Here is a 21,867-nt window from a genome sequence, read left to right as displayed (position 1 = left end):
AGGAATAGCTACTTCCCCACAGCCATCAGGCTATTAAACCTGGCTCGGACAAAACTTTGATTATTTATAACCACTTTCTGCTATTTGCACTTTACCAGTTTATTTATTCATGTGTGTATATATTTATATCATGGTATATGGACACATTTATCTGTTTTGTAGTAAATGCCTACTATTTTCTGTGTGCTTAAGCAAAGCAAGAATTTAATTGTCCTATACAGGGGCACATGACAATAAACTCACTTGAACTTGAACTTGAACTTGTAGATAGACTCAAGGGCCTGTCCCACTTACGTGATTTTTTTTCGGCGACTTGCCAGCACCCGTCATAGTCGCAGCAGGTGGCAGAAACTTTTCAACATGTTGAAAATCCAGCTGCGACCAGAAAAGGCGACTTTGGGCGACTACTCACGCCCATACAGGCGTCACGTGTCGACATGTCGCGGGGGTGACGCCTGTATAATCGTTAGTAGTCGCCCAAAGAGTCGTACCTTTTTCTGGTCGCCGCTGGATTTTCCACATGTTGAAAAGTTTCGGAGACCTGCTGCTTCTGTAAATCGTCCCTAGTGTGAAGTGCTAGTGTACGGGGTGGGCCTGGTTCCTTGCTGTACCTCTAAAGTCCAAAGACTACTTTTGGGGAAAACCTTTGATAGATTTAGTGCACATCCCATAACAAGGAGAGGATGAGGTGTGTGGGAAGGAACTGTCGATGTTGCTTTGCACCGAAGGCAGACACAAAAAGCTGGAGTAACTTAGCGGGTCAGGCAGCATCTCTGGAGAAAAGGAATAGGTGACGTTTCAATAGACAATAGACAATAGGTGCAGGAGGAGGCCATTCAGCCCTTCGAGCCAGCACTGCCATTCAATGTGATCATGGCTGATCATCCCCAATCAGTACCCTGTTTCGGGACGAGCCCCTTCTACAGTAGTGGTGTCAAGACATGCACAGGGTTTGAATGGCCATTATCTGATCAGACACGGATGTGCATGGAAGTGTTTGAGGCCATGGGGGTGATATCGTCTTCCACAGCTCCATTGCTTCACCAGGGAAAGGGAATGGTTTGGAGTGGGCTGGAGAGGGGTTGGTGGTGGGGGGACAAGATAAACGGCATTCTTCGCCGCAAGTCTATTGAGATGGGCAAGAGATGTCAACGTAAGCATGTAGAACATCACTTTTGATTTTATTCACTCACTTTGCTGAACAGCCTATTCATCTGGCACTGATGTGACTGGCGCTGACAGTAACATTAAGTTAAATGTGAAAGAGCAAAGAAATTGTCCACCGTGGAGATGGATGATTAGAATTTCTTCACCACTCCAGCTCTGTGCACCTTGCAGATCCACGGAAATGATTAAAAATGTCAAATGGAAGCCACGGAACAAGGAGATCATCCAAGCAATATTCATCATGTCAATCTGAGTGAAGAAAGGAGCTCGGCACCCTGCATTACATGGGAACCTTGGTGGGAATTAATCAATGGCTACCACGCTCGGAAAGCAAAGCGCGGGCATCTTGATGAAGAGACCTGAAATTGTAACTAATTTTTTTGAGTTCTAACAGAATTAGTCCCTTGTCACTTTGTAATATCTGCCATTGCCTCTGGCGCATCTCTCAGCCACTGTGGCTGATCGCATATAATCTTTCTTCCCATCTTGAATAAATGAGCATTCAGAGGTCACTGGCAGTGAGAGAAAAAGGAGTTGGAGCTGTCCTTCCATTCTCCTTGCTGGGAGGTTTCATCGAGGGCTGAGCAGAGAGACAGAACGAGGAACAAACTCGGGCCAAAGTCACCTCACGGGCCGTGGACATCAGGCGAGAATGGGATAAGGGAGTGGCAAGGGGCGGCACGGTGGCGCAGTGGTAGAGTCGCTACTTCACAGCGCCAGAGACCCTGGTTCGATCCTGACTACGGGTTGCTGTCTGAACGCAGTTTGTACGTTCTCTGGGTGCTTCGGATTCTTCCTCCCAGACCCCAAAGACGTACAGGTTTGTAGGGTTTCGGCCCGAAACGTTGCCTATTTCCTTCGCTCCATAGATGTTGCTGCACCCGCTGAGTTTCTCCAGCATTTTTGTGTACCTTTGATTTTCCAGCATCTGCAGTTCCTTCTTAAATAAAGGTTTGTAGGTCAATTGGCTTCAGTAAGATTGTAAATTGGCCCTATCAGATCGTGAGAGGAATAGATCGGGTAGAAGCACAGAATCTCTTGCCCAGAGTAGGTGAACCGACGACAAGAGGACATAGGTTCTAGGTGAAGATTTAATAGGTATCTGAGGGGTAACTTTTTCACACAAAGGTGCTGGGCGTATAGAACAAGCTGCCAGGGGAGGTAGTTGAGGCAGGGACTATCCCAACGTTAAAGAAACAGTTAGACAGGTTCATGGATAGGACAGATTTGGAGGGATATGGGCCGAACATGGGCAGGCTGGACTAGTGTAGCTGGGGCATGTTGGCAAGTTGGGCCGAAGGGCCTATTTCCATGCTGTATCACTCTATGACTCTTTGACTAGCGTGTAGGATAGTGTTAGTATGTGGGGATGATCACTGGTCCACTGTCTGTCAAAGTGGTGCACAATCAACAGGCTACGATGGCCTTTCCCCACATAGTCATCCCCTCATATCTGAGACGGAAAATTGCACATCACATGAGCATTCCAGTCCTCTGTGACTGTGACGTCTCCAACAGGTCTTCCAATTAATAACATAGAAACATAGACAATAGGTGCAGGAGTAGGCCATTCGGCCCTTCAAGCCAGCGCCGCCATTCAATATGATCATGGCTGATCATCCACAATCACTATCCCGTTCCTGCTTTCTCCCCATATCCCTTGATTCCGTTAGCCCAAAGAGCGACATCTAACTCTCTCTTGAAAACATCCAGCGAATTGGCCTCCACTGCCTTCGGTGGCAGAGAATTCCACAGATTCACAACTCCTGCATCTAGCCTGCCTAATCCCTTAAGTATTTTATATGGTTCTCTGGTCTCCTTCTAAATCCCACTGAATAAAAGCCCAGTCGATCCATTCTTTCATCATAGGTCACAGAGGGGGGAGAGATAGATCAGCCATGATTGAATGGTGGAGTAGACTTGATGGGCCGAATGGCCTAATTCTACTCCTATCACATGATCGTATGAATTCATTTTTTATAAGTCTCTATCCAACTCTTTTGGAAGTGACTGTTGAACACACTTCCCCCATCTTGCAGATGATGCGTTCATTCCACACTACAACGCCTCGATGTGGAAAACCAGGGTAGACACAAAATGCTGGAGTAACTCAGCCGGTCAGGCAGCATCTTTGGAGAAAATGAACAGGTGAAGTTTTCCGGGTCGAGACCCTTCTTCGGACAGAGTGTCAGGGGAAATATATGCACGGTGATGTAGAGTGATGTAGAACAAATGAACAAAACATATATATGAACAAAACAAAAGTAACAATGATCAAGGAAAGGTGGCTGGGGATGTGTCATCTATTGAGGCCTCCGCTATTGCCTCTATGGAGGCCCGATGTTCCTGGCCGTTCTGGCCGGGTGGTGTTGCCCCGGCGTCGGGAGAGTCCTCACAGCGGCTGGGCCACCTGGAACGGCCGCTTCCTAACTGGGGACCGCGGCTTCTGAAGCCGACAAGGCCGCGCCGGTTTGGTGCTCCCAGGCTCCCGATGTTAAAGTCGGCGCCGCCCGCTCCGCAGACCCGCAGCCCGGAGGTGTTGATCTTGGCGGTCACAGCTCACCGGAGCTCCAACGCGTCGATCCAGCGTGGCGACCCAGGCAAGGCATCGCCCGCTCCGCTCCACGATAGCGCTCCAGCGCTGTGCCGCCACCGAAACCGAGGTGCTGGGCGGTCCCCGCCAGGAAATGGCGCTCTACGCCCGCTGGTAGGCCACGAGGACGGGTCAACGGGGCAGCCCGGAGAAAAAGCTGCCTCACCGACCAGGTGGGGACCTAGAAATATTATTACCCCCTACCCACCACATTAAAAAGACTATCTCTCCCACAAAGGGCACAGGACTCACTAAAACTGCAAAATAAAAGTGAATTAAACGGACAGCTGCTGGTTAGCAGCCGTTCGCCAAGATGGCTCCTCCCACAATATGACTGTACAGAAGGTTTTCATCGCCTTCCTGCAGGCCAACCCTACCAGATCACCAATCATTTGCACATCATTAGAAATAAATGGGAATGGAATCTGCGGCAGAATTGCTACGCAAAAGGTCACATCTCCACTTAATCTTCACACGCCTGCAAAAATGGGTAAGAATGGCTTTCTGTTCAGTTCATATTTTTTTAAGTTTAGTTTAGTTTAGAGATACAGCACGGAAACAGGCCCTTTGGCCCATCAAGTCCGCGCCGACCAGCGATCCCCGCACGCTAACACTATCCCCACACACTAACATGGGGGGACAATTTACACTTATAGCAAGCCAATTAACCTACCAGCCCGTACGTCTTCGGAGTGTGGGAGGAAACCGAAGATCTCGGAGAAAACCCACGCGGGTCACGGGGAGAACGTACGAACGCCGTACAGACAAGCACCCGCAGTCGGGATCGAACCTGAATCTCCGGCGCTGCAAGCGTTGTAAGGCGAGCAACTTTACCGCTGCGCCACCGTGACCGCCCGTGCCATTTTAATGTTCTAGTTCCAATTGCTACACAAAGGTGAATGGACATTGGCATCTTTCCCTCTTTGGAGGCTCACAATTTCTGCGATTGCCATAGCTACCCCGTGAAGGTCATCACTTGTGGAAAAATACGGAAGGAAGATGAAAGGTCTGTGCGGCAAATATCTCAGCTTTCTCTCCCGCGCTGCTGAAGCTAGAGTGAGATTTCCACTACATCCTTACTTATTAATGAGGACTCGATTTGCAACGATCTCACAATTGGATTTTTTGTAGTTGCTCATAAATCACAACATGCACTCAAATATACTTGTATAAAAAATTACATTATTTGATTAAACTCCGGCAATTGTAAGTGACATCTGTTCAACATGGCAATGATGATTAACAAATGCTTTTCAAAATGATTACACAGCGTTGAATCAATGCAGCTTAAGATGCAAGAAAATGTGTAATTAATAACGTGTGTCACAACTAGCAGGGGCGAGGATACACAATGGGACAATTACAGGCTCAAGGGAATTCTGTGCGGATCATTTCCAGTGCAGCACTGGAGATTAGGACAGTCAAGAGTCAAAAGTGTTTATTTGTCAACTCTGCACAAAGGCATATTGAACAGAAGTTTAGTTTGGTTTCGGTTAGGGCAGCACGGTGGCGCAGCGGTAGAGTTGCTGCCCGACAGCGCCAGACTCCCTGCATCGATCCTGACTACGGGTGCTGTCTGTACGGAGATTGTAGTACGGAGTCAGAAGAAGGGTCTCGACCCGAAACCCCGAAACATCACCTATTCCCTTTACCCAGAGATGTTACCTGACCCGCTGGGTTACTCCAGCATTTTATGTTAATCGTCGGAGTTGGGACATTCACCCTGTGACCGCGTAGGTTTGCTCCGGGTGCTCCGGTTTCATCTCACATTCCAAAGATGTACAGGTTTGTAGATTAATTGGCTTCTGTAAATTGTAAGCTTGTCCCTGGCGTGTAGGATAGTGCTAGTGTACGGGGTGATTGCTGGTCGGCGAGGACGTGATGAGCAGAAGGGCCCCGCTCCACACTGTATTTCTAAGGTCTAGTCAAAGGCTAAAGTCAAGACTCTAATGGGCCTGACCCACTTACACGATATTTTTGGCAACTTGCCGGCACCTGTCATAGTCGCAGCAGGCCGCCGAACATGTTGAAAATCCAGCGGCGACCAGAACAAGGTACGACTCTTTGGGTGACTACTCACGACCGTACAGGCTTCACCCCGCGACATGTCGCCTGTATGGTCGTGAGTAATCTCCTCAGGTGCCCAAAGAGTCATAGCGTCTTTCTGGTCACCGCTGAATTTTCAACATGTTGAACATTTTCGGCGACCTGCAACGACCTATGACGGGTGCCGGCAGTCGCCGAAAAAGTCGCGTAAGTGGGACTGACCCATTACTAAGTAACAACCAATATTCACTTGGTATCTCCCTTGCCCCGCTCTTCAAAGTCATAGAATGAATGAATAAGTTTATTGGCCAAGTATGTACACATACAAGGAATTTGTCTTGATGCTCCGCTCGACATACAGTAAACCATTAAGAATAAAACATAAAACATTAAGAATCAAACATTATAGTTTATACATGTGAATGAAATAAAATACCAGAGCCTCAGAGGGAGGTGGAGGCAGGTTCTCTGGATGCTTTCAAGAGAGAGCTAGATAGGGCTCTTGAAAATAGTGGAGTCAGGGGATATGGGGAGAAGGCAGGAACGGGGTACTGATTGGGGATGATCACATTAAATGGCGGTGCTGGCTCGAAGGGCCGAATGGCCTACTCCTGCACCTATTGTCTATTGTCTATTGTCTATTGTCTATTGAGGGTACAGACCATTGGTTATTGAGGAGAGCTACTGCTCGGGAAAAAAATCTGTTTTGTTACAAGATGATGCCTTAGTCTTTGTGTGCTGGTCCCAGATGGATCTGCGATCAGACATTACAATCGCTCCACTCTTTTCAATCTATATTTCGTCAGCAGCATTTCTTAAACTAATTATGCCATCTTTAATTGGACTTTAATGGAACTTAACATCGTGCCCTTTATCCTGTATCTGAACACTGTGGACAACTTGATCGTAATAATGTTTAGCCCTTTCGCTGGCTGGATAGCACACAACAAAGCAGCTTTTCACTGTACCTCTGTACATGTGACAACAAGATAGTAATCAAAACCGAGTCACGCAACAGGATAACAAGTCTAGACACAAGGAACTGCAGATGCTGGTTTACAAAAAGAGACAAAACATAGAAACATAGACAATAGGCGCAGGAATAGGCCATTCGGCCCTTCAAGCCAGCACTGCCATTCAATATGATCATGGCTGATCATCCAAAATCAGTACACCATTCCCCCTTTCTCCCCATATTCCTTGATTCCGTTAGCCCCAAGAGCTAAATCTAACTCTCACTTGAAAACATCCAGTGAATGGGCCTCCAATGCCGTCTGTGGCAGAGAATTCCACAGATTCACAACTTCCTGGGTGAAAATATTTTTCCTCATCTCAGTCCTGTTGTTGTTACTTGCGAGCTGAGCACCAAGGCAAATTCCTTGTATGTGTACATACTTGTACAATAAACTTATTACTGAATTAAATGTCCTACCCCTTATCCTTAAACTGTGACCCCTGGACTCCCCCAACGGAGAACATTTCTCCTGTATCTAGCCTGCCCAATCCCTTAACAATTGCATATGTTTCTATAAGATATCCTCTCATCCTTCTAAATTTCAGTGAATACAAGCCCAGTCGGCCCATTCTTTCCTCATATGTCAGTCCCGCTATCCTGGGAATTAACCTGGTGAACCTACGCTGCACTCCCTCAACAGCAAGAATGTCCTTCCACAAGAAAATGCTCAAGGGAGTCTGAGTTACCGCAGCATTTTGTATCAATCTTCAGTACCAACCATCATCTGCAGTTCCTTCGTACATAAGAAGTTTGCCGAGCTCACACTCAACAGTATCCGTCACTTTGATAATCCCTGAGAATGGCACCAAAGTCCGCACTTACTGCAAGGAAGATCTGTAAGGAACTGCTGGTGACTTCGATGTACTGGTAGTCGAGCAGGCATCCCGCCACCGTGATCACGTGGTGGTCCTGGGGCGAATGGTCGGCCGGGGTCACCGGGGTCACCACGCAACCCGGTCCATTCTCCATCCACCACGAGCGGTGGAGTGAGGTGTTGAAGGTCATGACAAAGTCCCTGTCCTGCAGAGTGAAAACACAACAAAGTCCGTTAGCCGCCAGAGTGCCCGTGGAAACACAGCGGGGAAATATCACACAGAGCACATTTACGACCGTCCTGACCGCCCGCGGGTGCTGTCTGTGTGGAGTTTGCACGTTCTCCCCGTGACCGCGTAGGTTTTCCCTGGGGGCTCCAGTTTCCTTCCACACTACAAAGACGTGCAGGCTTTGGTAAAAATTGTAAATTGCCCCTAGTGTGTAGGATAGTGCCAGTATGGGGATTGCTTGTCGGTGCGGACTCGGTGGGATGAAAGGGCTGCTTCCCCGCTGTATCTCCTAATGAAACAAAACTAATATGGAACAATACAGCACAGGAACAGGCCCTTCAGCCCACAATGTCTGTACCGTACACGATGCCATGACCATCTTCTTTGCCTGTACCTATCTCCTGTGTATACCCCTGTGCCCAGCCACCAGAGTACCCATGGAAAAGCTGGGGGGGGGGGGGGGGGGGGGGGGGGGGGGGGGGGGGGGGCATCGATGACATGCATCGAAGAGGTGGACATCTTCCCCCCACGGTTCATTCACGGAAAGGAAGAATCGACAGAAAGAAAAGGGGTGGCGTGGTGGCGCTGCGGTAGAGTTGCTGCCTTTATGAAATGAGGACCGAGATGAGGAAAACTTTTTTCACACAGAGAGTGGTGAATCTCTGGAATTCTCTGCCACAGAAGGTAGTTGAGGCCACACAGTTCATTGGCTATATTTAAGAGGGAGTTAGACGTGGCCGTTGTGGCTAAAGGGATCAGGGGGTATGGAGAGAAGGCAGGTACAGGATACTGAGTTGGATGATCAGCCATGATCATATTGAATGGCGGTGCAGGCTCGAAGGGCCGAATGGCCTACTCCTGCACCTATTTCTATGTTTCTATGTTTACTGCGTCAGAGACCCAGGTTCGATCCTGACTACGGGTGCTGCCTGTACGGAGTTTGTACGTTTGTTGAACAAGTCAGCACTGGAACTGGCCCTTCGACCCACAATGTATGTACATTCCCCCTGTGACCGGGTGGGTTTTTCTCCAGTTCCCCCCCCCCCCCCCCCCCCCCACATTCCAATTGGCTTCGGTAGAATAGTGCGTAGGATGGTGCTAGTGCACGGGGTGATCGCTGGTCGGCGCGGACACGGTGGGCCGAAGAGGCCAGTATCTCTAAAGTCTCAAGCCCAATTCCATCTTTGTAAGTGTTGGTTCCATTTGCTGATAAATCATCTGGTTCAGGAGCCATAATGGGTTTACAAGCACTTAACATCCCAATCCTCAGAGGGCGTTTCACTTGAAATGGTCTCACTTCTCCACACACCCAATCCCTGCCTGTTTGCAGGCAGCGTTTGCTCACTCCACTGTGTATTGTAATCCCTTGCAATGGCCGTCCGTCCGAGTGCTGCTGCTGCTGCATGGTTTTTAATCACAAGGATGCATTCCATTCAGTGATGCAGTGGCCGTCCCAATTTATCAGTCCAGCTCGAGTGGAATTATCACACATTTACATTCACCCTCCGTCACTTGCACCGAGCACTGTAGCAGCTGGGTATTAGAATGTAGTGGAGCGGCACGGTGGCGCAGCGGTAGAGTTGCTGCCTTACAGCACCAGAGACCCAGGTTCAATCCTGACCACGGCCCATCAAGGCCATTCAATCATGGCCGATCTATCTCTCCCTCCTAGCCCTATTCTCCCGCCCTCTCCCCATAACCTCTGACACCCGTACTAATCAAGAATCTATCTCTGCCTTAAAAATACCGATTAACTTGGCCTCCACAGCCTTCTGTGGCAAATAATCCCACAGATTCACCACCATCTGACTAAAGAGGTGCTGTCTGTATGGTGTTTGGGACCACGTGGGTTTTCCCCGGGTGCTCCGGTTTCCTCCCACACTCCAAAGACGTACAATAGACAATAGACAATAGGTGCAGGAGTAGGCCATTCGGCCCTTCCAGCCAGCACGCCATTCAATGTGATCACGGCTGATCATCCCCAATCAGTACCCCGTTCCTGCCTTCTCCCCATATTCCCTGACTCCGCTATCTTTAAGAGCCCTATCTAGCTTTGGTAAAAATAGTAAATTGCCCCTAGCGTGTAGGATGTATGGGGATAGCATGTCGGTGTGGACTCGGTGGGCTGAAGGGGCTGCCTCCACGTTTTATCTCCCAACTAAACTAAACTAGTATGGAACAATACAGCACAGGAACAGGCCCTTCAGCCCACAATGTCTGTGCTGAACACGATGCCAAGACCAACTCTTCCCTGCCTGTATATATCTCCTGTATATACCCCTGGGGCTATTCCAAAGTCTCTTGAAGGCCACTGCCATGTAAGATGAATGCACAAAGTCTTTTGCCCAGAGTGGGGGAATCAAAAACAAGTGGACACACGTTGAAGGTGAGAGGGGCATTTTAACATGAACCCGAGAGACACCATCTTCACTCGGAGGGTGGTGGGTCTATAGAACAAGTTGCCGGGGTAGGGTGTTGAGCACATACTACAAGAGTATTTAAATAACATTTGGACAGTGGCATGGATAGGAAACGTTTAGAAGGATATGGTCCAAGCAAGGGCAAGTGGGACTAACATAGATTGACCATCAGATTGTCAGAGGTAATGGGGTAAAGGCAGTAGAATGGGGTTAGGAAGGAGAGATAGATCAGCCATGATTGAATGGCGGAGTAGACTTAATGGGCCGAATGGCCTAATTCCACTCCTATTCCTTATGATCCTGGCCGAATGGACATTGTCATCGTTCCTTGGCTGGCATGGATGAGTTGGGCCGAAGGGCCTGTTTCCATGCTGTATGACTATATGAATCTGCCTTCACCACCGACCACTCTGTGTAAAAGAAACTTGTCCTGTGTTTTGGTGCCCTTTCCAAAGTGCACGCTCCAGGTCTTAAAGGTGATGCCTGTACCAGGCAAGTCCCAAAATGTACCGATCGCACTGGGTCATTTGCTCGCATGTGGCCCATTTCCCTCTTTCACCCACCGTACCACCATACCCTTCTGAAGAAGGGTCTCGACCCGAAATGTCACCCATTGCTTCTCTCCAGAGATGCTGCCTGTCCCGCTGAGTTACTCTAGCATTTTGTGTCTACCTTCGATTTAAACCAGCATCTGCAGTTCTTTCTTACACATATCACCGTACCCTGCAGGCTTGCCGTTCCCATTATCATTCCCCCTTCTCCTGCTGCAAATATTATCCGTATGGGAACCTCGGGATGTGTAGAAAGGAACTGCAGATGCTGGTTCATACCGAAGATAGTCACAAAGTGCTGGAGTTACACGGCGGTCGACCAAAATGCTGGAGGAATTCAGCGGGAGAGACAGCATTTATGGAGAGAAGGAATGGGCGAGGTTTTGGGTCGAGACCCTTCTTCAGACTCACACATGGAGTAACACAGGGGTCAGGCAGCATCTCTGGAGAAAAAGGATGGGTGACGTTTTGGGTCGGGACCCTTCTTCAGACCGAAGGTAGAGGGGGGGGGGAACTTAGTAAGGAGGGCAGGAGAGCTTAGAGGGGGGAGAGGTAGTGCGGGGTTCCCTCCCCTCTAATTTCAGTTTGAAGAAGGGTCCCATCCCAAACGTCACTCGTACTTTTTCTCCAGAGATGTTGCCTGACACCCGCTGAGTTACTCCAGCACTTTGTGTCTGTCTCAGGAATGTCGGGATAGTGTCATCGGCAGGAGTGTCGGGTAGAAGGATGAGGGGCGAATCTTATAGAAACATTTAAAATTAAAAAAGGACTGGACAAGCTAGATGCAGGAAAAATGTTCCCAATGTTGGGCGAGTCCAGAACCAGGGGCCACAGTCTTAGAATAAAAGGGAGGCCATTTAAGACTGAGGTGAGAAAAACCTTTTCACCCAGAGAGTTGTGAATTTGTGGAATTCTCTGCCACAGAGGGCAGTGGAGGCCAAGTCACTGGGTGGATTTAAGAGAGAGTTAGATAGAGCTCTAGGGGATAGTGGAATCAAGGGATATGGGGAGAAGGCAGGCACGGGTTATTGATTGGGGACGATCAGCCATGATCGCAATGAATGGCGGTGCTGGCTCGAAGGGCCAAATGGCCTCCTCCTGCACCTATTTTCTATGTTTCTATGAAGCTGGGGTTTCCAGGGAAGAGGAAAAATCAGAGGGAAATCACACGGGAGCTAGCAATTCTCTTTTTACTTATCACAGGGAAAAGAGATTACAAGAAAGTAACCATAATGACGGACCAAAAACAGTACATGCTCTGAACTTTAGAAAAAGCTCCATTTGACCGACAAATAGACTTCAGTATTTCCTTATTGATTTGCTGTTTGGCGTTACCATGTGAAAGGCTATTATGGATGCATTACAGTGAACAGATTCAGAATTGAAATCAATATATAGCAACGTTGGCCTCAAGTAACTTGGATATTAATTTTAAAGATGCTTGCTTTAAATGGTGCAGCCTTGAATATATTAAAGGAACATACCCAGGTCCACATCATGGTCCAACATTAAAAAGCAACTGGGCCACAGCAGTCCATCCACTTTAGCACCAGTGGGTGAAACAAGTCATAATAAGGGGTAAGAGTAGAATTAGGCCATTTGGCCCATCAAGTCTACTCCGCCATTCATTCATGGCTGATCTATCTCTCCCTCCTAACCCCATTCTCCTGTCTTCTCCCCATAACCCCAGACACCCATCCTAATCAAGAATCTATCTATCTGAGACTTAAAAATATCCACTGACTTGGCCTCCACAGCCTTCTGTGACAAAGAATTCCACAGATTCACCACCTAATGAAATTTCTCCTCATCTCCTTCCTAAATGAAGGTCCTGTAATACTGAGGCTATGCCCCTCTAGTCCTAGACTCTCCCACTAGTGGAAACATCCTCTCCACATCCACTCAATCCAAAGCCTTTCACTATTCTGGGATGGTTCAGTTGTTGGGACAACAGCTGGGAAGAAACTGCTCCTGAATTTGGAGGTGTGTGTTTTCACACTTCTGTAGCTGCTTCCCTGATGGGAGAGGGGAGAAGAGGGAGTGAGGTGAGACTTGATGAGTGGGTGAGACCTGATCTTTCAAGCTCCGATATTTCAAATCAGCCTCATGATGGTACCAATGACAGCCACATTACAAGCGTAGTCACTCCAGACCGGCCTAACAACAGGTCCCCATGGTTACAGCAGCCTTTCTGCAGGCCTTTTTTTTATTATTAAGGGCAGCCTTATATGTATGTCGCCTTTAGTACTGAGTTGCCTTACAAGTGCCTTAACGCAAGAGGTCAAAAGAGTTCAAGAATCTAATTATCAAATGCACTGGATTGGAACAATAACATTCACTCTAGCTGAAGCTTTACAGGCATATTAATGCAGCAATTCAACAAATAGACATATATAATGAATTATTGGAGATTGTAGTAAACCAGACCATGATAAGTACAAGGTGCAAGCTTAGTAATGGACAGTCCATAGTAATTTGGTGCTGAGGTAAGGTTGGGGTTAGGGTTGGGCAAGGTGGTACAAGAGCCCGATGACTAAAGTGTCAAAGCTGTTCCTGAACCTGGAGGTAATGGTTCTCAGGCTGTGTTACCTTCTCCGTTACCTGGTGTGTGTCTTTGATGATGCCCACCTTCGTGAGGCAGCGTTCTTGGCCATCCCTTCCATGGTGGTCTGGGCAATGTCCGCCATTTTCTGCAGCCTCCTTTGTTCTTGAGCATTTGAATGACTGAGCCAGGCTGTGATGCGACCAGTGTGTATACTATGCTCTCCATTGTACCCTTGTGGAATTCGACAACGCATTCAGAGACATGTTGGCACAGTGGCGCAGCGGTAGAGTTGCTGCCTCACAGCGCCAGAGACCCGGGTTCGATCCCGACTAAGGGTGCTGTCTGTACGGAGTCTGCACGTTCTCCCAGTGACCTGCGTGGGTTTCCCCCAGCTGCTCTGGTTTCCTCCCACACTCCAAACACGTACAGATTTGTAGGTTAATTGGCTTTGGTAAAACTTTAAAAATAAATGTCCCTGGTCTGTGTAGGATGGTGCTAGTGTGCGGGGATCGCTGGTCGGTGCGGTCTCGGTGGGCTGAAGGGCCTGTTTCTGTGCTGCATCTTTAAATTAAACTAAAATACTAATGACATGTCAAATCTCCCCACACCTCTGAGGAGGGAGAGGCGTTGGTGAATTTTATTTGTGATTGGATCAGCGTGCAACCTGTTATTACAAAGCTGCCATACCACAGACTCCATTATTACAGTGATTCCATACTGCCCCAGTTATTACAAAGCAGACATGCCATAATGCCCCTGTCCCACTTAGGAAACCTGAACAGAAACCTCTGGAGACTTTGCGCCCCACACAAGGTTTCCGTGTGGAGGTTGCAGGTGGTTGCCGGAGGTTGCAGGTAGTGGAAGCAGGTAGGGAGACTGACAAAAACCTCCGGGAACCGCACGGAAACCTTGGGAGGGGCGCAAAGTCTCCAGAGGTTTCTGTTCAGGTTTCCTAAGTGGGACAGGGGCATAAGGCTGTATTATCACACAGCAATCTTAGTTGCAATGCCCGCTCTCAGGGTTCAGTTTTACTTTGCTACCAAGTGAAGCTGCATGGAATATACAATATACTCGGCTCAATTTGTCACTCGACCTGACCCTTCAAAAAAACCTTTCTCACTCTCCTGTTTGTCGAGTCTCGTGTGGCTTGGCTTGTTCACAACAATCGCACGTCAAATTTGAAAGGATTGAGTGAGGCATTGACTTGAAGCTGCCTTGTTTGAGTTGGATGTCAAGGGCTGTCGGGACATAGAGTTGGCAGGGCTGATAAAATATGCAGGAGGCTCAGGAACGAAGGGATGCCGAATAGATAGACACAAAAAGCTGGAGTAACTCAGCGGGTCAGGCAGCATCTCAGGAGAAAAGGAATAGGTGACGTTTCGAGTCTCAAGACCCTTCTTCAGACTCGGCCCCCTGTCCCGAAACGTCACCTATTCCTTTTCTCCAGAGATGCTGCCTGACTCGCTGAGTAACTCCGGCTATTTGTGTCTATCTTTGGTGTAAGCCAGCATCTGCAGTTCCTTCCTACACAAAGTGATAACTGGTAACGGGCTAAAGAATCAGGAATACAAACGGACGAAGGGATTTAGAAAACATCAGGTTGTCAGGAAGAATGAAAACTGACTGAAAGGCAAGCATCGGCCAACTGGAAAAATAGAGTTACAGTCATGTGTAAGAAGGAGGTGCCATTGCTGGTTTAAACCGAAGGGAGACACAAAACGCTGGAGTAACTCAGCGGGTCAGAAGAAGGGTCTCGACCCAGAATGTCTCCTATTCCCTTTTCGCCAGAGATGCTGTCTGACCCGCTGAGTTGCTCCAGGTTTTCGTGACCATTGTCTAGTTATAGAGCCATACAACATAAAAATCGACCAAACTCCTCCATGCCGACCAGGATGCCTCATCAAAGCCACTTCACAAGAGAACAGCTGCAGAGAGAGAGCGGGGAGGTGAGAAAAGCAAAGCAAAGATACTTTGTTCGACAGCGACAAGAATGAGTAGCAGTGACAATGGAGGAATAGGGAGACTTGAAATCAGAAAGCATCGTGAAAGTGAGGCAGAGAGAGCTATCCGCCCTCTACCTAGATCCTTGACTGCCGTTGCCCCGGCAACCCAGCGATGATTCCGTGTACAGATGCAATATCAAAGGTATCAAAGGTATTTTATTAGTCACATTCACATACACCCAGGTGTAGTGAAGTGAAATGCTTTTTGCCATTTTGCAGCACACAAAAAAGAATACAGACATAACATCAATGAGAGTCTTAAACACAAAGAACATCCCCCCCACAATGGCCCCACTATGAGGGAAGGCACAAAGTCCAGTCCCCAACCCCAGTTCACCCATAGTCTGGCCTATTAAGGCCTCCACAGTTGGATCTACGGAGGCCCGATGTTCCAGGCCGTTCTCGCCGGGTGATGTTGCTCCGGCGTCGGGAGAGTCCTCCCAGCGGCCTGGGAACCCTGGAACGGCCGCTTCCGTACTGGAGGCCGCGGCTTCTGAAGCCGACAAGGCCGCGCCAGTTGGAGCTCCACAACTGGCGATCTCATCTAGAGATCCCAGGCTCCCGGTGTTAAGTTCAGCGCCGCCGCCCGCAGCTGGCCGCTCCACGGTCCCGCAGCTCCGCGATGTTGTTCCCGGCGGTCTCAATAATAATAATAATGGATGGGATTTATACAGCGCCTTTCTAGATACTCAAGGCGCTTTACATCGCTTTATTCATTCACTCCTCAGTCACACCCGGTGGTGGTGAGCTACTTCTGTAGCCACAGCTGCCCTGGGGCAGACTGACGGAAGCGTGGCTGCTAATCTGCGCCTACGGCCCCTCCGACCACCACCAAACACTCACACACATTCACACACATTCACACGCAGGCAAAGGTGGGTGAAGTGTCTTGCCCAAGGACACAACGACAGTATGCACTCCAAGCGGGATTCGAACCGGCCACCTTCCGGTCGCCAGCCGAACACTTAGCCCATCGCGCCATCTGTCGCCACAATAGGTGGCATTGTAGGCACTGAAGGTGGCTATTAAGATTTCGAGGGTCTGAGCTCTAGGGCAGACTAGGACTTCATCACATGGAAGCTGAGGAGTGACATTACAGAAGTGTATAAAATCACGAGGGGAATAGATAGGATTTTTTCACGTATCTTCTTGTGGATTATTAGCCACGATCACAATGCTGGCACGAAGGGCCAAATGGCCTCCTCCTGCACCTATTGTCTATGTTTCTATGTTTCAGACCAATTTCCCTCCTGGGATAATTAAAGTCCTATCGTATCGTATTGTATCGAATACACAGAATCTTTTTCCCAGGTGAGAAGAATCAAGAACAAGGGCACACAGGTTTAAGGTGAGCAGGTACAGATTTAATAGGAACCTGAGGGGCAATTTCTTTTTACTCAGAGGGTGGTGGAGATATGAAACTAGCAGCCAGAATAAGTGGTAGAGACACAGGACAACGTTAATAATTCATAAACATTTGGAAAGGTTTGTGGATTGGACACACTCCTATGTAACAACTGAACACCTTTGCCCAGCCCGCCTTGGCCTTCGTGATCTCTCAGTTCCCAAACACTCCCATTCCCACACTGACCTATCTGTCCTAGCCTCCTCTACAGTCAGGGTGAGACCCAGTGCAAATTGGAGGGAGAGCACCTCATATTTCGCTTGGTCAGCTTACACCCCAGTGGTATGAAAATTGATTTCTCTAAGTTCAAGTAACCCTTGCATCCCCTCTCTCGCCGTCCCTCCCCCACCCTAGTCAGCATACTAGTTTAATTGTCGCCCTGAAGAAGGGTTTCGGCCCGAAACGTTGCCTATTTCCTTCGCTCCATAGATGCTTGCTGCCCCCGCTGAGTTTCTCCAGCTTTTTTGTGTAACCTTCGATGCTTTCAAGAGCATCTAGACAGTTCCCTCTTAAAAATAGTTTAATTGGGCCCTGTAGAAGGCAGGAAGTGTCTGATTGGGGATGATCGTCATTTCCTACCTGGCGGTGGGCTCGATTTTTCCTTGAACATCCTACATTTTGTGCATATCTATTTCATTGTCTGTGGAATTCTCTCTATATCAGAGGGCGGTATCAGGCGGGTTCTCTGGATGCTTTCTCTCAGAGCTAGACAGGGTCTCGAAAATAGCGCATTCCTTCTCTCTGGGGATGCTGGGGAACCCAGGCAGTTACTCCGGGTACTTTGTGTCAATTTGGGTAATCTGCATGTTCCTACCCACGCACTGAATGGCGACAGTGCTGGCTCGAAGGGCCTTCTTGGACCCTACTCCTGCACCTTGGGTCTATTATCTATGGTCATATATACATAGAAATTGTTCTATATCTCTCTATAGCCTGCCGCCATTCTATATGACATCGCTGATCCTCCAACTCGACTCGTAGAAGAAGGGTCTCGACCCCCTAAACGCCACAAGGGCCACTCTCTCTCTGGAGATGCTAGCCAATGACCTAATGAGTTACTACCCACTTTGGTCAATTTCAAGTGTAATCACCAGTCTCTCCCTACACACTGCACGTATCAGACAGTGCAGAGAAACGTGAAGCAAACAGGGACCTTCTTGAACACAAGGGTTCCCACCTTGGGAAGGCATTGAGATCCCCCTGGTCCAAGTTGTCAGGAATGATATGAGAACCACAAATGGGAATTGTTGCTTTTGATTCCTGGACTGCCGTTGGGGAAGAAGAACTTCTTTAAAATAAATTATTTAAATCAATGATTGTAATTATTTAAAACAACTGTCTTTTAAATAATTCCATTTAACCTGCTTGCTTGGGGCACTGTGATTTACGGCAGTGGTCTAACTATGGGTGATTATTGATCAGGCCACACAGGCGGGCAGTGTTAAAAGCGTAACACTTTCTTTTAAAAAAGACATTCTTTTAGGAAGGAGATGAGAATAAGTTTATTTAGTCAGAGGGTGATGACTTTTTGCCGAATGGGTAGAACACACAAAAACGTTGTTCACCGTACATCGGTATATGTGACAATGATAGAAAACGGACTAAGCTTTGATTGTCCATCCAAAGGAACATCATTTGTAAGTTCATAAGTTCTTGGAGCAGACTTGGCCTCCACAGCCGCTGTTCCAGGTTGTGGACACCTGTGTATATCGGCGAGACCAAGCACAGGCTCTGTGATCGTTTTGCTGAACACCTCCGCCTAAACCAACCTGATCTCCCGCTTACTCAACATTCTAACTCCCCCTCCCATCCCCACACTGACGTTTCTGTCCAGAGCCTCCTCCACTGTCAGAGTGAGGCCCAGCGCAAATTGGAGGAACAGCGCCTCATATTTCGCTTGGTCAGCTTACACCCCAGCGGTATGAACATTGACTTCTCTAACTTCAAATAGCCCTTGCTTTCCCTCTCTCTCCATCCCCTCCCCAGTCCCAGTTCCCCCACCAGGTTTACTGTCTCCGACTACATTTTATCTCTGTACCCCTGATTCAGTCTGAAGAAGGGTCTCAACCCAAAACGTCACCCATTCCTCTCCAGAGATGCTGCCTGTTCCAGAGTTACTCCAGCATTTTGTGTCTACCTGAGATTTCCCAAGCAGTGGGATGATGTCCCAAGCCATTCTTATCATTGCTTAGGACTTTTATAGCAACCGGCAGCTTCACAGGTGGTCAGCCAGTGTGCCCGCAGTGAATGCGCCCGTCACTAACTGGTCTCTTGCAGCCTAGACATATACATCCCCATGGTCATGTTATCACTCACTCGACTGTCAGTTAAAACAACAAGGTTTCTATCAACAAACCAAGCCACACAACGGATAGAGTGGATGTTTAGTTGGTTTAGCTTGGAGACACAGCGCGGACACAGGCCCTACGGCCCACCGAGTCCACACCGAGCTGCGATCCCCGCACACTAACACCAGGGACACTTTCACATTTACAACAAGCCAATTAACCTACAAAGCTGTACGTCTTTGGAGTGTGGGAGGAAACCGGAGGTCTCGGGGAGAAGGTACAAACTCCGTACAGACAAGCACCCGTGGTCAGGATCGAACCCGGGTCTCTGGCGCAGTAAGGCAGCAACTCTTAACGCTGCGCCACCGTGACACCCAGGAATTGTAGAGAGGATGTTTCCACTGGCGGGAGAGTCTTGGATCAGAGGCTACAGCCTCGGAATAAAAGGACGTACCTTTAGAAAGGAGATGAGGAGGAATACCTTTAGTCAGAGGGTGGTGAATCTGTGGAATTCATTGCCACAGGCGGCTGTGGAGGCCAAGTCGATGGATATTTTGAAGGCGGAGATTGACAGATTCTTGATTAGTAAGGGTGTCAAGGGTTATGGGGAGAAGGCAGGAGAATGGGGTTGAGTAGGAGAGATAGATCAGCCATGATTGAATGGCGGAGGAGACTTGATGGGCCGAATGGCCTAATTCTGCTCCCATAACCGATGAACTTATGACGGTAAAGATGGAGAACATTGATCATTAAATTATGATCTGTAAATAATATTATTTGTGACCCGTTTGTAGTTTTTAACTGAATGTAAATTTCACAGGCACGGTGTGGGATTGGGGCACAGAGTTCTGGATTACTTGTCTAGGGCTTTTAACCCACTACAGCCATGGCCAATGTGAATCAGATATCCAGAGCCAAAAATATGCCAGGTGATTAATTTTGCACAAAATAAGCCTCGATTCATTCTCTGCAAGCGAGAGTGCTCCATCTGTCCCAGTGTTTAGTTAAAACCTCCCATTCTCAGGAAGGAAGAGGAAAAAATAAATAGTTGTGTACGTGTGACTGAAAACAGCTTTATTTTCCATTCATTGCAGTTTGGGAAGTCTGCACACACTGTGATGTGTAATTGTTTTACTGCTGCTGAAAGTCTATTAGGTCCCACTAATGGGGAACGCGGACACTGTAAGCACATCTCGATACAGTCCTTGCCACGCTATCTACCCAGCGCAGATGTGGGCGGCCACATCACACACACACACACACACACAAGGGAGGGGAAGAAAAAAGCCTCTCTAATCCCGTGGAACCGTGCCTGCACCAATGCGATAACAGGAGCACGCAGGCTGCAAGCTAATGCTTCAAACATTTGGTTGCCAGGAATAGCAGAGGGCAGGAATTCATCCAGGTGTTGCCACATAAGCTAATCGGCCGTCAGAAGGCAGTAACTGAGACATGAGAACAGGGAGATTTCCATTCATGATGCAACCCCACGCAATGCAGATTTGCCCTCTCCCCACAGTCATCTATGTCAGACTTCACTTCAGTTCAGTCCGATAATCTTGCAAGGGAGTATAGAAACAGAAACATAGACAATAGACGCAGGAGTAGGCCATTCGGCCCTTCGAGTCAGCTCCGCTATTCAATATGATCACGGCTGATCATCCCAAATCAGTACCCCGTTCCTGCCTTCTCCCCCATACCCCCTGATTCCGTTAGCCCGAAGAGCTCTACCTCTTGAATACATCCGGTGAATTGGCCTCCACTGCCTTCAGTGGCAGAGAATTCCACAGATTCACAACTCTCTGACCATCAGGTCAATTGCCTTCCTTAAGCCCTTTAAAGTGAGCTGTGGGATTTCACAAATGATCTGCTTAACCTGATACTACTTATCTTTCCCCGTCAGCCTCCCAGTAAACCAGTGGCCGGCTTCGTAATACACTATTTGAATGCCCCTTAAGAACATTAGCATTTTTAAACATTTTCCTTTTTTTTTGGTGGGGGGGGGGGGGGTCTTTTTTCTCTCAGATAATGCGCCCAAAATCTGAAACCCGGTGACCAACTTTTATCTTACCCTGGTGAAAGTCATTGCTCAATGTCTGGGGAATAAATACTGTCAGCCACCGAGCCCATTAACAGGGTTGATGGTCAGAATCTCGGGGAATTAAAGGCTAATTGGCTGGTCACTGCTGCAGGGAAAGCAAAATCGTGGGGTTTATAAATAATGGTATTTTACAAATAATGCATTTCAGTTATTTCCCTTTGAATATTTCATTGAATATTCTCTCAGAATTATGCACTATATCTGGGGAAGGACATTATTGAGAGGGACGGGTGCACCAGGGTCCTGGGATGAGAGGTCTTATGAAGAACAGACTCCACGACCTTGGTTTATACGGTCTCGCAGCAATTTAGGAGATTGCTGCCTTATAGAAACTTAGAGATTCTTAAGGGGTTGGACGCTATCCTGACTAAGATTGTCCCTGTTTATGTCCAGGAGGGTTTGCACGTTCTCCCTTTAAAAACCGCGTGAGAAGTTTTTTTTTCTCCGAGATCTTGGGGTTCTCTCCTCTCTGCCACAGAGGGCAGTTGAGGCCAATTCATTGGCTTATTTACAGCTTATAAATGTGGCCCTTGTGGTAAGGGGATCAGGGGGGTATGGAGAGTGCAGGTACGGCATACGAGTTGGCTGGCAGCCATGATTACTATGGGTGGGCCGAAGGGCCGAATGGTTTCCCGCACTGTGGATGTTTCTTGTACTATAGGTAGAAAGAGCACGGTTGCAAGGGTCAGA

The 21,867-nt window shown here is 48.2% G+C and overlaps 1 protein-coding gene across 1 annotated transcript in view; it reads right to left on the bottom strand.

Annotated features, from left to right (window-relative positions):
- LOC129709873 (sodium/potassium-transporting ATPase subunit beta-1-interacting protein 1) overlaps nt 1-21,867 on the bottom strand; it is a 320,616-nt gene that overhangs the window by 19,063 nt on the left and 279,686 nt on the right. Inside the window, exon 4 of the mRNA XM_055656507.1 lies at nt 7,644-7,841. Coding sequence (XP_055512482.1) covers nt 7,644-7,841 — 198 coding nt within the window. The remainder of the gene's footprint in view (nt 1-7,643; nt 7,842-21,867) is intronic.

Source organism: Leucoraja erinacea, chromosome 26 (assembly GCF_028641065.1).
Source record: "Leucoraja erinacea ecotype New England chromosome 26, Leri_hhj_1, whole genome shotgun sequence".
NCBI classification, from domain to species: domain Eukaryota; kingdom Metazoa; phylum Chordata; class Chondrichthyes; order Rajiformes; family Rajidae; genus Leucoraja; species Leucoraja erinaceus.
The sequence above is the reverse complement of the archived record's forward strand: the minus strand, read 5'-3'. Positions and strand labels throughout refer to the sequence as shown.